The sequence below is a fragment of the Rattus norvegicus genome, chromosome X (genome assembly GCF_021556685.1).
Source record: "Rattus norvegicus strain SHRSP/BbbUtx chromosome X, alternate assembly SHRSP_T2T, whole genome shotgun sequence".
NCBI lineage: Eukaryota > Metazoa > Chordata > Mammalia > Rodentia > Muridae > Rattus > Rattus norvegicus.
In genome coordinates this window covers 159,560,994-159,578,446 of record NC_141554.1, presented here as the reverse complement: position 1 = coordinate 159,578,446, position 17,453 = coordinate 159,560,994, and the positions used below count along the sequence as shown (strand labels likewise).

The 17,453-nt window shown below is 40.3% G+C and overlaps 2 protein-coding genes across 5 annotated transcripts in view; one reads left to right on the top strand and one right to left on the bottom strand.

The window, feature by feature from the left end:
* Nsdhl (NAD(P) dependent 3-beta-hydroxysteroid dehydrogenase NSDHL) overlaps window positions 1-370 on the bottom strand; it is a 30,869-nt gene extending 30,499 nt beyond the window's left edge. For 2 of the 3 annotated variants that reach the window (XM_087599715.1, XM_087599716.1), the window contains exon 1: window positions 297-350. The gene's annotated coding sequence lies outside the window, so the exon portion shown is untranslated. Of the gene's footprint in view, window positions 1-296 lie in introns of all 3 variants that reach the window. The other variant, NM_001009399.1, reaches the window with a different exon arrangement.
* Window positions 371-628: 258 nt separating this feature from the next.
* On the top strand, window positions 629-5,518 carry Cetn2 (centrin 2). 2 transcript variants are annotated; one of them, NM_001400934.1, is made up of 5 exons: window positions 629-676; window positions 2,598-2,756; window positions 3,038-3,166; window positions 4,433-4,570; window positions 4,930-5,518. In NM_001400934.1, exons 1-5 carry the CDS (start codon window positions 674-676, stop codon window positions 5,017-5,019), a joined length of 519 nt encoding a protein of 172 aa, NP_001387863.1. In that variant the 5' UTR covers window positions 629-673; the 3' UTR covers window positions 5,020-5,518. The 2 variants fall into 2 exon arrangements, with proteins under 2 accessions (NP_001387863.1, NP_001387862.1); NM_001400933.1 differs by having other exon boundaries at window positions 629-811.
* The last annotated feature ends 11,935 nt before the right edge of the window (window positions 5,519-17,453 follow it).

The following is a 17,453-nucleotide window of genomic DNA, read 5'->3' as shown; positions in this document are numbered from 1 at the left end:
ACTAAAGTGACCCTTGTAGAGCTAATGTCAAAGACAAAGCCTCACTTGGATTAAGTTTCTAAGTCCCAGCCTTGTGAACCACTGGCACAACACTCGGCATACCCACTCCATTTTCGAGGTCTCAGCTTCCCCAGGCACAGTATTCTCTCCAAACCATTAGGTCATATCTTTGCTGGTCCCTCAGATGTTCTGTGTCCCCAACTCGGTTTTAGAACGTCCCACCCATTCCCTTGCACTTCCTCCCGGCTCTGTCACCTATACTCAGCAGCCTCCAAGGGCAAATCCGCAACTCTTACCGGGTTTAGACACTCAAACGATAGACCTCAGCTTGCAAGCAACCGGCAACCAGCGAACTCCAGCTGAATACCAGCCACCCTTTTCTACTGAGCTATATGAGCCCACGATCAGCAGAGCTTCCTTCATAATGTTGATTGGTCTAGCTCGCCTCTGGCGTAGCCAATTGACGCTCACAGCACGATTTTGCCCAATGAGGCCAATCTTTGGCTGCCTACGCATCGCCCTTTGGCCCTTGGGCGTGCTTTGCCAGGTCAGCCCCACCTCCTCGTTCCCAAACCAATGGGAAGCGGGCTGTGCGCGCAGGGAGCAGTGGGAAAGCCGCCAAGGCCGCGAGTACGCTGTTGACTTAACAACCGGTGGCAGCGTCTGTTGGGTGATGGTAAGTGCTGGAGGTTCGGTGGACTACCGCGGCGTTCCCGGGCCTTTCCTAGGCCTCGGTGCAGGCTTGCAACCTTCCTTGCACGGTTCTTGGCGTTGATGCACTAGTTCTTCCATGGAGCTGTGTTCCGGAAGGGTAGGAGAGAAAGTACAGCCGCCCGCTGCATACCTCGCCTGCACTTACCCACTACCCTGTCCTCGCCCCAGTCACCTTCAGCCACCCCCCACAAACAGTCTCTGGACCTCTGCTGGTTTTCCGAGAAAGGCAGGGTGACCATTCTGTTGCTTTCCTTAGACTCCGGCCTCAGTCAAACTCAGGCCTCCTGGCCAAGGCCACCCAGTTAAAGTTTATGCACGGTGCTAAGAGGCTTATTGTGTTCTGATGGTCTCTAGCGCGTTCAGGCTTTCAGGAGATGCTTTGAGCTACGCAGAGAGCACGCAGGTGCCAAATGGATTGATTCTAATCACTCTGTAGTGGCATAATATTTATCTTAGTAAGTTTACATTTAGCCAAATTTAGGTATAATTAATTGGAGGAGCAGAATTCATGGGAACTGGCACTAGAAGATGTTTTAAGTACCTTTATAGAACGGAGATTCCCGAAATCATGTACAATTGATCATCCGTATCCGTAAATGGTTTCTCAGCTAGCTCTCTTTCAGAATGAAGAATAAGATGTCTTGGCTTCTAAAATCAATAGTTTAAAAAAAAGAAGAGGCAGAGGTTCATGGAAAGATTAATTGTTCTTTCCAGCAATTCTTTCAATTTATTAGGCAGATCTTTAAAATCGGTTGGTATAAAATTTTTTCATTAATTACCCAGCTGTCTACTTTAGCAGTGGCATTAGAGCACATATTGTTTCCCCTCTTCATCTTTGATAAAAAAAAAAAAGTGAGGCCACACTAGGTTATTCTACTTGATGTGCATATGGAAATTTGTGACAGTCTATTCATAACAAAGTGATAAGCTTATTCCTTACAAACAGATACTCTCACACTTGCTGTTCACTAACTTTGGAAAAGAAGAAAATTCAAGTATGTTGACGTTTTAGGCATGAATGATATTGTCATTCAAGAAGCTGTTGATGTTGCTTCTTTATATTTAAAAATAACTTAAGAAATTGAATTTCCTAAAGTGATAGGTCAATTGATTTCAATTAATGGTACAATTGCATGAACTTTCTGTAGTATAAACTTTAAGACATTGGAGGTCAGAGTTATAGCCTCTCATGAAGGCTATGTTAACACTAGAAATTCATATTTGTATATTCACTTGCTCTATGTCGATCTATACAAGAACAAAGAAAAATGATAATATACTGTTTTAAAACAAAAACTCCCTTCTATTTGGTTGCTCCCCAATGAAGTTGGATTTAGTCATTTGAGGCATCACATTATTAACACAAATTTATAGTTACATTAGAAAGTAACCACTTTATTGTCAATGTTCTATTTTTTACAACTTAGTAAAAACTGACATATATAAATTTAAATATTTTTACATTGAAAGTTTTTTTTTCTTCACACAGGTTTGCGTTATTTCTATTTTCAGAGTTGGGGTTAGTTTTATTTTAGTTTTTACACTTTATTATTCATTGGGGGAGAAGCACATTGTAACCTGAGTGTGGAGGTCAGAGAATAATTTAGAAGAGTTGGTTCTCTCCTTTTAGCATGTGAGCATAGTTTCCCTTTCCATCTTTGATAATGAAAACTGAAGCCTGGATCCTAATTTCTATTTAGGTTGTCAAGCTTGGCAGCAAGATATCTCACTGGCCCATGAAAGTTTATATAATAACATATAAGTACATTATGGAGGATTGAGCCTAAATGAAAGAGATATGTATGTTTAGAGCTACCATTAAAAAAAAACACCAAAGACTGTGGTTGTAATACTGTGCTTCTATATTTGTATAATGTGTGAAGGCCTCTAATTTTAAGAAGACAAACATGGCATCCAGTGCCCAGAGAAAAAGGATGAGCCCTAAGCCTGAACTTACTGAAGAACAGAAACAGGAAATCCGGGAAGCTTTTGATCTCTTTGATGCTGATGGAACTGGAACTATAGACATGAAGGAACTAAAGGCAAGCTGTACACATCTTGCTTTGTTACCTGTGTTTCCCTGTTGCTAGTTCTCTACCTGTTCCATTTCTTCTCCCTTCTTCCTGGAAAAGGTGACAGAAAAAGGTACCCTGTATATATTTTACCTGAAACAATGATCTAATTGATAAAGTTGATTGCAAATATCAATTGAATCAGTATTACAGTGTCCTTAATCAATTTCATGGGTTAATGTCCTCAACAGTTATTTTTGTTTCTGCATCATTTACATGTGTCTGTTTAGATGATTCTATTTTCATTGCAGGTGGCAATGAGGGCCCTGGGCTTTGAACCCAAGAAAGAAGAAATCAAGAAAATGATAAGTGAAATCGATAAAGAAGGAACAGGAAAAATGAACTTCAGTGACTTTTTGACAGTGATGACTCAGAAAATGGTAATTTAGCTAAGATAATTAACATACTTTCTACCCATAATGGTAAGATGTGAGAATCTAGACATAAAAAGAACTTCATCTAACAAAATCTATTCCATTTTTAATTGATAGGATCCCTAAGTTTCATGTGTCTTTCTTTAAGGTAAAAGCATTACCTTGTTTCATGTGGCCCCATGATAATCACAAGCAGTACAACCTTTTAACTCACAGATTTTCAAATATTTGTCAGATTTGTTTATTTTGTTATTGTTGTTATTAAAAATTAAATTAGCATAAAATAAATGAGGAATCAATCTGACATTTCCAGACAAATGGTTCACATTCAGGATTGATTCCTAGATTGTTCTTCCTAGGGGCTCTCTCCAGTTGTACTTCCTGGCAAGAACCTTCCTGAAATATTTGAGGTTTCAATGCTTTCAGAAATTTTACTCTCTTCCATTGTACTCAGGGCCCCAGTAATTCTTTGAAGAATTGTAAAAAAATACCTCCTTTGCCCTTATCAGTATATCTGTCTTCTATTACCATGAGCAATGTATTTTCCCTGATTACAACCCTACTCACTGCTTCTATATTTTAAAAATCTAGTGTCTGCTTGTTTTATACAGTATTTTACATACAATTATATTTCCCATTTAACCCCTAAGTTTATGTTAACTTTACTAAGTTTGTCTTCTTTTTTCCAATGGACCACACTTGTTTGCCTGTGACAGAGGACATATATCATGACAGCTATCACCAGGACTATATGATGATGAGAGACAGGGCCAAGGAATTAATCTAAGAAGACAGTTTTCCTACAACTCCCTTCTTGAGATTAGAACTGGATAAAGTTCTGTACAAGACAAAGCACAGGAGGGACAGCGTAGATACCTGACAAGATCCAGTATTGGGTGTTGGAAAGATGAGCCCCAGCTCACCCCAGAGGCTCTTGTTTTCTACCTGTGAAAACAGTATGTGACTGTCCAGTCACACCAGGAACCTGTCCTTTGCACATGATACTTTGCCTCCTCCCCCAAACAAGTCCTCCTGTTCATTTCTTAGAACTTCTTGGCTTTTCGAAAAGCAGGCATTTTTTTCCTACTAAGTTCTGCTTTGATTATGAAATAAATGATGGGATAGGAAGTAGAAAGGGGATACATATCACCGTGAATCAGAGGACCTGGCTTCCTACCATTGCTCAAGTCAGGTTTTTGGAGACAGAAGGATGACCAGGGAGTGGCCAAGTGGCTGGGTATGAGTAACTATCAGTTTTGTGTCCTACTCCAGTCTGAGAAAGACACCAAAGAAGAAATCCTGAAAGCTTTCAAGCTGTTTGATGATGATGAGACTGGAAAAATATCGTTCAAGAATCTTAAGCGTGTGGCCAAGGAGCTGGGCGAGAACCTGACAGATGAGGAGCTCCAGGTGACAAGTGGGCTCTGGTTTTCCTGGGTTCTATTTTCTCTATTTTCTTTCTTGGAAGGAAAGGTAGTATCCTGCATACCTTTGGTGATAATTTCCTGCCCATGGACTCTGTCTTTAGAATGTACAGTGGAAGTTCCTCTTTTGGCTTTCAGGTAACAGACACTTTCCAGCTTTTTTTCAATGGATGCATATGACAATAATTGAGATTTGGTTTTCTGGTAACTATCATAGAAAGGGGCACGCTCACATTAAATGGACCATAGTCATCTTTTCTCATAGCATTATTTGAAGTTTCTTATCTAATCACTTTGCAGTTTCGTTTGTGACTTAATCTAAGAGGAACCCTTACCTCCCTGCAGGAAATGATTGATGAAGCTGATCGAGATGGAGATGGTGAGGTCAATGAGCAAGAGTTCCTGCGCATCATGAAGAAGACCAGCCTCTATTAAGATCAGTGTTCCTTTTTCTACTGCAAGCACATGTGACTAGATTTAGTGCCTGGCATTTTGTGACATATGGCTTTGGAGAGCCCCCCTCCCCTAACCTCTGGGATAACTTTAGCCATGACCTTGAATCTATTTTTGACTTTTGGAAGTGTTCTTTGATATTAAGTTCTTTGTACATTTACCTGCTGACTAAGTCAGAAGAAGAACATAAAGTGGGGAAAAGGGTCTGAAGGTGTGACTGTGGCCACTCCACCTTCCATGACTTCACCTTACTCATGCATTTCCACAGAGCTGAAAACATGCACTGGCTTCTTAGTTGTCCATGTATCCATGTCACCATAAGCTGTAGTGGTTCTTAAAATGGTTTTGGTTTTCATTTGACACCACAATGCAGTTTTCTCTTTTATAAAACCTAATGAGTGCTTGCTGTGGCATTTGGATGTGTGTTAATGCATTTGTTTTGTCTTTAAAAAAATAAAACCTTTCTTAATTTAAGCTCTCATTCTTTAAAGGATGAGTATTTTTAGCTTTAACTGTGAGTACACCTTGTAAATAATTGTGTTCAGTGCAGCCTGGTACATATATAAAATTTGTCATTGGCATATAGATAAAAAAGTTAATTCTCTGTTACTTTGCTGCCATAAATAGTGTTTTGCTTTCGGAACTTGTGGATTTTTACAGCTAGTAGAGCTTATGCTCTAAGCCTAAAGAGTCTTTTTTTTTTCCTTTTTTTTATTGAATAATGTTTTATTTATTTACATTTCAACACATCCCCTTTCCTGGTTTCCTGTCCATAACCCCCCTATCCCATCCCCCTCTCCCTTCTCTGAGAGTGTTCCCCCTTCCCAACCACCCACCCCTTCCTGCCTCCCCCCCTCCCCCGACATTCCCCTACACTGGGAGGTCCTGCCTTGGCAGGACCAAGGCTCTCTCCTTCCATTGGTGCCAACAAGGCTATCCTCTGCTACATAAGCAGCTGGAGCCATGGGTCTGTCCATGTGAACTCTTTGGATGGTGGTTTAGACCCTGGGAGCTCTGGTTGGTTGGCATTGTTGTTCTTACAGGGTTGCAAACCCCTTCAGCTCCTTCAATCCTTTTTCTAACTCCTCCAATGGGGACCCTGTTCTCACTGAAATGTTTGGCTGCGAATGTCCGCCTCTGTATTTGTCATGCTCTGGCAGAGCCTCTCAGGAGACAGCTATATCAGGTTCCTGTCAGTATGTACTTCTTGGCATCAGCAATATTGTCTAGGTTTGGTGACTGTATATACATATACATGTATATGTATATATATACATATACATATACACACATATACATATACATACATACATACATACATACATACATAGGCTGGATCCCCAGGTGGGGCAGGCTCTGAATGGCCTTTCCTTCAGTCTCTGCTCCAAACTTTGCCTCCATATCCCCTCCTATAAATATTTTTGTTCCACATTTAAAGAAGGAGTGAAGCATCCGAATTTTGGTTACCCTTCTTTTTGAGCTTCATGTGGTCTGTGGATTATATCTTGGGTAATTCACGCTTTTAGGCTAATTTCCACTTATCAGTGAGTGCATACCATGTGTGTTTTTCTGTGATTGGGTTACCTCACTCAGGATGATATTTTCCAGTTCCAACCATTTGCCTATGAATTTCATAAAGTCATTGTTTTTTTTTTTTTTTTTTTTTGTTCTTTTTTTTCGGAGCTGGGGACCGAACCCAGGGCCTTGCGCTTCCTAGGTAAGCGCTCTACCACTGAGCTAAATCCCCAGCCCCTAGTCATTGTTTTTGATAGCTGAGTAATATTCCATTGTGTAGATGTACCACATTTTCTGTATCCATTCCTATGTTGAAGGGCATCTGGGTTCTTTCCAGCTCCTGGCTGTTATAAATAAGGCTGCTATGAACATAGTGGAGGATGTGTCTTTGTTATATGTTGGGGCATCTTTTGGGTATATGCCCAGGAGATGTATAGCTGGGTCCTCAGGTAGTACTGTGTCCAGTTTTCTGAGGAACCTTCAGACTGATTGCTAGAGTGGTTGTACCAGTGTGCAATCCCAGCAGCAATGGAGGAGTGTTCCTCTTTCTCCACATCCTCGCCAGCATCTGCTGTCACCTGAGTTTTTTTATCTTAGCCATTCTGACTGGTGTGAGGTGGAATCTCAGGGTTGTTTCGGTTTGCATTTCCCTCATGACTAAGGATGTTGATCATTTCTTTAGGTGTTTCTCAGCCATTCAGCATTCCTCAGTTTAGAATTCTTGCTTAGCTCTGTATCCCATTTTTACACTTGATCTTAGCCAAAAGGCCGAGAAGCGATCTGTATCCCATTTTTAATAGGGTTATTTGGTTCTCTGGAATCTAACTTCTTGAATTCTTTGTAGATATTGGATATTAACCCTCTATCAGATGTAGGATTGGTAAAGATCTTTTCCAAATCTTTTGGTTGCTGTTTTGTCCTAACAACAGTGCCCTTTGCCTTACAGAAGCTTTGCAGTTTTATGAGATCCCATTTGTCGATTCTTGATCTTACAGCATAGGCCATTGATTTTCTGTCCAGGAAATTTTCTCCAGTGCCCATGTGTTTGAGGCTCTTCCCCACTTTTTCTTCTATTAGTTTGAGTGTATCTGGTTTGATGTGGAGGTCCTTGATCTACTTGGACTTAAGCTTTGTACATGGTGATAAGAACGGATCGATTTGCATTCTTCTACATGCTGACCTACAGTTGAACCAGCACCATTTGCTGAAAATTCTATCTTTCTTCCATTGGATGGTTTTAGCTCCTTTGTCAAAGATCAAGTGACTGTACTGTGTGGGTTCATTTCTGGGTCTTCAATTCTATTCCACTGATCTACCTGCCTGTCTCTGTACCAGTACCATACAGTTTTTATCATTATTGCTCTGTAATACTGCTTGAGGTCAGGGATGGTGATTTCCCCAGAAGTTCTTTTATCGTTGAGAATAGTTTTAGCTATCCTGAGTTTTTTGTTATTCCAAATGAATTCACAAATTGTTCTTTCTATCTCTATAAAGAATTAAGTTAGAATTTTGATGGGGATTGCATTGAATCTATAGATTGCTTTTGGCAAAATAGCCATTACTATATTAATCCTGCCAATCTATGAGCATGAAAGATCCTTCCATCTTCTGAGATCTTCTTCAATTTCTTCAGAGACTTGAAGTTCTTGTCATACAGATCTTTCACTTGCTTGGTTAGAGTCAACACTGAGGTATTTTATATTATTTGGGACTATTGTGAAGGGTGTAGTTTCCCTAATTTCTTTTTCAGTCTGTTTATCCTTTGAGTAGAGGAAGGCTACTGATTTGTTTGTGTTAATTTTATACCCAGCCACTTTGTTGAAGTTGTTTATCAGGCTTACTAGTTCTCTGGAACTTTTGGGGTCATATAAATATACTATCCTATCATGTGCAGATAGTGATATTTTGACTTCTTCCTTTCCATTTTGTATCCCTTTGACCTCCTTTTGTTGTCTGATTGTTCTGGCTAGGACTTAGAGTACTATATAGATAGGGAGAGAGTTGGCAGCCTTGTCTAGTCCCTGATTTTAGTAGGATTGCTTCAGGTTTCTCTTAATTTAGCTTGATGTTGACTACTGGTTTGCTGTATATTGCTTTTGCTATGTTTAGGTATAGGTCTTGAATTACTGATCTTTCCAAGACTTAAAATGAACGGATATTGAATTTTGTCAAATGTTTCTCAGCATCTAATGAGATGATCATGTGGTTTTTTTTTTCTTTGAGTTTGTTTACACGTGGATTATGTTGATGGATTTCCATATATTGAACCATTCCTTCATCCTTGGGATGAAGCCTACTTGATCATGATGGATGATCATTTTGATGTGTTCTTGGATTCTGTTTGCCAGAATTTTATTCAGTATTTTTGCATTGATATTCATAAAGGAAATTGGTCTGAAGCTCTCTTTCTTTGTTGGGTCTTTGTGTGGTTTAGGTATAGGCACAATTGTGGCTTCATAGAAGGAATTTGGTAGTGCTCTGTCTGTTTCTATTTTGTGGAATAGTTTGGATAGTATTGGTATTAGGTCCTCTATGAAGGTATGATAGAATTCTGTACTAAACCCATTTGGTCCTGGGCTATTTTGGGTTGGGAGACTTCTAGTTCCTTAGGAGTTATGTAACTCTTTAGATGGTTTATCTGTTCCTGATTTAACTTTGATACCTGGTATCTGTCTAGGAAATTATCCATTTCATCCAGATTTTCCAGTTTTGTTGAGTATAAGCTTTTTTTTTTCCTTTTCTTTTTTTCGGAGCTGGGGAGAGTATAAGCTTTTATAAGTAGGATCTGATGATTTGTTGAATTTCCCTGGTTTCTGTTATTATGCCTCCCTTTTCATTTCTGATTTTATTAATTTGGATAGTCTCTCTGTGCCCTCTGGTTAGTCTGGCTAAGGGTTTATCTATCTTGTTGATTTTCTCAAAGAACCAGCTCCTGGCTTTGTTGAATCTTTGTATAGGTTTTTTTTTTTTTTTTTTTTTTTGTTAATACTTGGTAGTTTTCAGCCCTGAGTTTGATTATTTACTGCTGTGTGTTCCTCTTGAGTGTATTTGATTCTTTTTTTGCTAGAGCTTTTAGGAGTGCTGTCAAACTGTTAGTGTATGCTCTCTCTGTTTTCTTTTTGGAGGCACTCAGAGCTATGAGTTTTTTCCCTCTTAGCACTGCTTCCATTGTGTCCCATAAGTTTGCATGTGTTGTGCCTTTATTTTCATTAAATTCTAAAAAGTCTTTAATCTCTTCTTTATTTCTTCCTTGACCAAGTTATCATTGAGTAGAGCATTGTTCAGCTTCCACGTGTATGTGGACTTACTGTTGTTTTTGTTATTGAAGACCAGCCTTGGTCTGTGGTGATCTGATAGGATGAATGGGATTATTTCAATCTTCTTGTATCTTTTGAGGCCTGTTTTGTAACTAAGTGTACGTTCAGTTTTGGAGAAAGTACCTTGAGGTGCTGAGAACAAGGTATTGCTTTAGGATGAAATGTTCTATAATTAGTCTGTTAAATCCATTTGGCTCTTAACTTCTATTAGTTTCTCTATGTCTCTGTTTAGTTTGTTTCCTTGATGTGTCTATTGATGATTGTGTAGTGTTGAAGTCTCCCTCTATTATTGTGTGAGGTGCAATGTGTGTTTTGAGCTTTAGTAAGGTTTCTTTTACGTATGTAGGTGCCCTTGTATTTGGGGCATAGATATTTAGGATTGAGAGTTCATCTTGGTGGATTTTTCCTTTGATGAATATGAAGTGTCCTTCCTTATCTTTTTTGATGACTTTTAGTTGGAAATTGATTTTATTTGATATTAGAATGGCTACTCCAGCTTGCTTCTTCCGACCATTTGCTTGGAAAGTTGTTTTCCAGCCTTTCACTCTGAGGTAGTGTCTGTCTTTGTCTCTGAGGTGTGTTTCCTGTAGGCAGCAGAATGCAGGGTCCTCATTGCGTATCCAGTTTGTTAATCTATGTCTTTTTATTGGGGAGTTGAGGCCATTCATAGTAAGAGATATTAAGGAATAGTGATTATTGTTTGTTGTTAGAGGTGGAATTATGTTTGTCTCTCTTCTTTTGATTTCCTTACAAGGGGAATTTCTTTTTTGGTCCAGTCTATTTGGAATTCTGTAGGCTTCTTGTGTGTTTATGGGTATCTCTTACTTTAGGTTAGGGAAGTTTTCTTCTATGATTTTGTTGAAGATATTTACTGGTCCTTTGAGCTGGGAGTCTTCACTCTCTTCTGTACCTATTATCCTTAGGTTTGATCTTCTCATTGAGTCCTGGATTTCCTGTATGCTTTGGGTTAGGGGCTTTTTGCATTTTACATTATCTTTGATGGTTCTGTCCATGGTTTTTATGGTATCTTCTGCCCCTGAGATTCTCTCTTCTATCTCTTGTATTTTCTTGGTGATTCTTGCGTCTATGACTCCTGATCTCTTTCCTAAGTTTTCTATCTCCAGGGTTGTCTCCCTTTGTGCTTTCTTTATTGTTTCTATTTCCATTTTTCAATCCTGGATGGTTTTGTTCAATTTCTTCACCTGTTTGGTTATGTTTTTCTGTAATTCTTTAAGGAATTTTTGTGTTTCCTCTTTAAATGCTTCTACTTGTTTACCTGTGTTGTCCTGTATTTATTTAAGGGAGTTATTTATATCCTTCTTACAAGTCCTCTATCATCATCATGAGATGTGATTTTAACTCCAAATCCTGCTTTTCCGACGTGTTTGGATATCCAGTGTTTGCTATGGTGAGAGAATTGGACTCTGCTGATGTCAAGTAGTCTTGGTTTCTGTTGCTTAGGTTCCTGAGTTTGTTTCTTGCCATCAGTTTGTCTCTGCTGTTACCTTGTCTTGCTGTCTCTGACAGTCTCTTGACCCTCCTGTAAGCCTGTGTGTCAGCACTCCTATAGACCTGTTTTCTTACAGAGGGATCTGGGTACAGTGTGCTGTGGAACCAGCTCAGCTCCAGGCATGGCAGAAACCAGAAGGGTCCTTTCCCTGACTGCTCCTGAGTTCCTGTGTCCTGAGGGCTCCATATGGGTCCCTCAGAGCAGAAGTTGTGGTCTTACCTCTGTTCCCAGGTGTGTCAGTGCTCCTTGAGTCTGGCTTTCAGCTCTGGGTGCAGGCAGAGACCAGAAAGTTCCTGTCCCAGATTGCTCCTAGGTTCCTGTGTCCAGAGGGATCCAGGTGGTTTCCTCTTGGGCCAGGAATATGAGCAGAAGAGGTAATCTCATCTGTGCTCTCAGGATTGTCTGCACTTCTGAAAATCCAGCTCTCTACCCACAGGATCTGGGTATATAGAGATGTGTTCCAGGGTCAGCTCAAGGCGAAGACTGCCTATAGTCTTATGTGTAATTTCTGTTTGGACAAAATGGAGAGGGATGGGCAATGTGTAATATTCAGTCAGTTTTGTGAGTTTGTTTTTTTATAGTATCTCATTGAATTTTGGGGTTGGTTTGAAAAGGAAATAGGTATTGTACAGGTGCCTTCTAGGCCTGCAGAGAATTGGCCTGAGAGAAGGCCAAGTGTGTGGCATTGTAATCTACTCCAGGGTCAGTGTGGGAACAAGAAGAGCTGAAGAGAAATGGAAAATGGAACAATGATTGAATCCATACATACAAACATATATACATATATACACACACAAAACCAATAATAACCAGGTAGGTAATAAAGCTTGTAATCCTGTACATAGGTCAATGAGGAAAGAGGGTTGGCACGACTTTTAGGCATGCTGGGCTTACATAATGAATTTCAGGTCATTGTGGGTCACAGAGTCTGACCCTGTCTCAAAGAAGCAAAACAACAAGACTCCACACAATTAGATCAGTTTCAATCAGATCATTTAAATTTTTACATATATTTATTTTATGTGTATGATTATTTTGCCAGCATGTATATTTTCAAATTTGTATGCCTAGCCCCTGCATCAGTCAGAAAAGGGTGTAAAATATGATCATTGTCCCCAAACTTGACAGCATTTTTTAGGAGGATAAAAGATAAATGATTGGAAAGACTGACCCTCCACCCATTTTACTCTGAAGTATATAGCGTTACAAAATCAATTTATTCTTAATTGTCAAGTAAAAGTTCTATATAATTAGTGTTTGCACAGTTATATTTCGAAATTTGTCATTTATAAAATAGTTGAATCAAGCTAATTACCCTGAAAACATTCTCCTCCTGCTTAATGTGTCCCATGCTGATAACAAATCTTTTTAGTCTCTCTTGATAGAAGTCAGAGTTGCATATCATCCCTAGTGACAAAAGCAAATATAAGGAAGTCGCCATGTCCTCCAGTGCACCCATTCTGATTCTCAGTGCAGGAAACAGACTGGGTGAGTCATCCAAGCAGGAAGGTGGGGCTAACCAAGAAGAGGGACCTGAGTTGGGTAAGTTTAGTTCATGTGGAGCCAGGCAAGGGGCACTGTAGGGATTGGGTACATGGTATAGAAAAGAACTGAGGCAGAGGGATAGACGGGATGGGCTTGGTTCTAGTATGACTGTACCAGAGAGACTTGGCTCTCAGGAGAGGGAAAATTTCAGCCAATTGCATCAGTTTTGTGTGTGTGTGTGTGTGTGTGTGTGTGTGTGTGTGTGTGTGTGTGTAGAAGTGGTGGTGAAGGAGGGGAAAAATGGATCCAGAGACATTTTACAAAATAGGAAGGGATCAGAAGTTGAAGGAACCAAGTGAGTGTGTTCAGGTCATTCAGGACAGAACACAGTGATATCAGGGTGGTGGGGAAGGGGAGAGAGAGAGAATGGAGAAGACACTCCATGTGAGGCTGTAGCGTAGAAATGTTTGTTAAGTGGGATTCAGTTGGTGACAGTAATGACTGATTTGAGGTTGGGTCAGTGTGATCTCAGGCATGTAGTGAGAATGGAGAAGGAACACATATAAGTTTTGGAAAGATGGTCTGGAGGATAGAAGAGGTCCATTCATGTTGGGCTTAAAGACATAGTAAGTATTCATGAAACAATATTTCAGTGGATGAATCTTTTACTGAAGACACACTGGTGTTGAGTTTAGAATCTATTTGAGAAAGCAGTTTAAAGATAAAGGTAGTTGAATTGCAGTCCTTGGAAGACATAGACACAAAACATAGGCAAAACACTGTAGGGGGCCTAAATGCTAAATGCAGACTGGCTTCTCTAGGCCATCTTGAGGTACTTTCACTTTCTACCATGCCTTACATTCTTTTTGTGGGGACTATTTTGCTTCAGTAGCATGTGAACAGCTTCTGCCTTTTTGCTTCCTTATCTTGCTATGGTTTCTAAGGTAGCTAATATAACAAGAGAACATGTGTTTGGAAACCTGCCTCTTTGGAAGCCTAGTAGTTAGACTGTGTTTAGCCCCTGGGCATGTCCACTAGCATCTACTAGGAATAACTTTCCTGAAGTTCAATGGCTTCTGAAAGTGCTGACTTTGCAAACAGTGTCAAGTTCAAGAATCTTGGGCTCCCCTCCAGTTCTACTCCTGAGCTTTCTCCTGCTTTAGCTACACTGTGGTTCAGAACTGTTCAACTCCATTTCACTTTTGTTTCCTTTCAAATACAAGAATTTTGGCAGCAGGGTTAAAGGAAGTAATAGGATCAAAACCACACTTTAATAGTTACTAGTTCCCAGAAAACATGCAGTATTCTGCTCTCTACACAGATAGGCACCCATCAGTTTGGCCAGAATTGCTTGCTGTCCTGATGGTGTTTGTTTTTGAAGCCAAGACACACACCCCCACTCCGCCCCACCCCAGATGGCTGCCTAATCCAAGAATTCCCCTTTCTGAGCCCTCCATTGTCATTGACATTTTGCAGTAAGTTCTTGCCTCCTCCACAATGAGTTTCATGACTTGTTTACTGTTCCATATGCTGGAATTTGCTAGAGTATCCTGTACCTTTCAGTCTGCACTGATTGTGCATGGATGAAGCCATGTTACCAAGCTACTGTGCCATTCTGCAATGTATTATTTTTCTTTGTGTGTGTGTGTGTGTGTGTGTGTGTGTGTGTGTGTACATGTATACATGCATATCTATATATGCAGCTGTCTATGTGTGCAGAAGCCAAGAAAGGACTTCATATGTCCTGTAGCTGAAGTTATAGAGCCATTGCGCAGCGCCAAACATGGGTACAGGGATTTGGACTTGGTTCCTCCACAAGGTTTAATACTTAGGTTCCTCCTCAAGAGCAGAAAATGCTCTTTACTACTGAACTGTCTCTTAGGAGAGCTCTGCCCTCATGACTAAGAATATCACAGTCAGCCTTTGAGCTATATGGAAGGAAGCCTCCCTCTTTTAGTCTCCCCTGAACTTTTTATATGTCATTTAACTTTCCTTTCTGTTCTTTGCTCTGACCATCTAGGTGCCACGAAGACATCCCATAGAAGTTACTTTGATCTACCCCTTACTAATAGTTCCTTTTCTTAACAAATATTTATGTTTATTTTGTGTGTATATTTTGCCACCATGTATGTATATACACCATATGGATGTTTCTCACCCGCAGAAGGTGTGGAAGTCCTTGGAACTGTAGTTGAGGACAGTTGTGACCCACCATGTGGTTGCTAGGAACCAAACCTAAGTCCTCTGCAAAACCAGAAAATGCTTTTAACTGCTGAGCTCTCTATCCAGGCTCCATCTTTTAATTTTTTTTTAAATTTAAAATTACATTTTTTATTTAAGTGGTTGCATGTGCCAGAGCACCTGTGTGTTCAGAGGACAACCAGCATGTGTGGGTTATGTCTTTATGCCATGTGGATCCCAGGGATTGAATTCAGTTCATCAGATTTGGTGGCAAGCATCTATACCACCGAGCCACCTCATCAACCTCCTTCCCCTTTTAATTTCTGAAGCTTCCTGTCAATCCTAATATAGATTGTCATACTGTTCCCCACCTGATCTCTATTTTGTTTTTCCCTCAAGACTTTGTTGTCATGTTGTTCTGTGAAAGAGTGAGACCTTTACTTTTGGTTAGATCTGCTGCAAATTGCAGCTGTTCTACTCGGCAGCTATGGCCTTGGAGGCCTAGCACTTGACATTCTTCAGCCTTGCTTTGCACAATCTAGAAAATCAGTGTACCATGAGAACAAAGGGAACTTAGGGATGCCAGGCTTCTGTATAGCATATGGTCAAAAAGCTGGTGGGCACATTGGGCTCACTTACGGCCTTCAGCAGAATAATGAATTCATCTCTGTCACTGCATATTACTCTTTATTGCTAGTTTTCCAGCTTCCCTGAATTCGGATTTTCTGTCCTTTATAAGAACCTATGTGGACTCATTTCTATATACATACTCAATGTCTTTGCCATTTCCCCAATTGAAATATCCTTATCTTTGTCCCAAACCTATAGTTTTCATTTTTTTCAGGAGCTCTCTCCGTCCGGAAAATTTTTATTTTAATTAATTAATTAATTATTTAATTTATGGTGGTGGTGGTGGTGGTGGTGTGAGGCGAGATTTCCCAGCTGGAATTAATGCAAGACAGTTGTCTTGCAAAAAACGGTCTTGCCACTAGATGGAGCACCATGACAGAGGCCTGGAGGCAATGGGTATTTTAGTAGCTTTTTTTTTTTAATTCTTTTTTTCGGAGCTGGGGACCGAACCCACGCCTTGCTCTTGCTAGGCAAGTGCTCTACCACTGAGCTAAATCCCCAACCCCTTAGTAGCTTCTTGATGCTCAAATAGCCTTTGCGTGTGATGTGATGGCTAGGTTATTGGGAGAGACTGGAGGGGGAATTCTAGTGAGACTGGGAACCCCACAAAAAAGACTAGCAGATATGGGTCCTCATGAAAGGATCGCACATTTGGATGGGTGCCCTACTGAGTCTAATTAAAAGGCTACAATAACAGGTTTGCAATTAGAATTGTTTACCTGCTGCGTGGCTCACTGAGATTCCCCAACTACACTGAACATCTCTCCAGGGAGGGCACAGTTATGTCTTTGGGTTCTTCACAGCCACACTGTGTGCCTAGTGCAATGTTCCAGCTGTAGTCAGGCTTACTCATTAATTGTTTGTGGGTCATAAAGTAGGGATTTACTAACTCATTAAAATTTTCTAGCTGTACATGACTGTTTTTCTGACAATTATCCTTTATTACAGGTTGAATTGTGGTTCCCTCAGTGTTGATATTATAACTCCTGGTACCTCAGAGTGTAACTTCATTCATTGTGGTTAAGGTCTTTATGATTGTGTTCAAGCTGAGGTCATAAGGATGGGGCCATATCTATCCTTACTAATTCACTTACAGAAAGGGGATATTGGGACACAGAAGGAAATGAAGTTTTACAGTAGGTTTCTCTGATCATGTGTGTCTACTTTTAAGATCCCATCAAGATCAGGCTTCATATAAGGGGTGGGGACTGAGAGGCATCACAGCCACACCAGACATTCGAGCAGCCTCCCTTAGCCCTGTGTATGCGAAATTCTGCCCTAATTGCATGCAGCATTGGTATTGGGGGAGGGACTAGAATATAATAGGTTGTATAAGGCTAAAAATGAGAAGCTCTATCCATACAGTTATGAAGACTTTGCAGAGCCTCTACATTGGGTCACCTACACTCCTTCCAGTCACCCCTTACTCAGTGCTTTATGAGTAATCAGAATAAATTCACTGGTTCTCCACACTGAACTTTGGTGGAATCATATTTTGGGTTGTCTTTGTGACCTCATAAGGAGGGCTAGATATTGTTTTTGCCTCTCTTGGGAAAAGCATTTATAATATGTAAGAGACACAGAGAGAATGATAGTTGGAATGCCCACAAGCTGTGGAGAGATGCTAGAGCCTTCTTTCCTAGCCTTAGAAGGAACTAGCTTTCTGGTTAAGCCTAACACTCAAATCGCAGGTTTCTGGAAAAATAAACAAACCAACCAACAAGCAAACAAATCAACGTATTTCTCTTGCTGAAGCCTCTGAATTGGTAGTTTTTCCC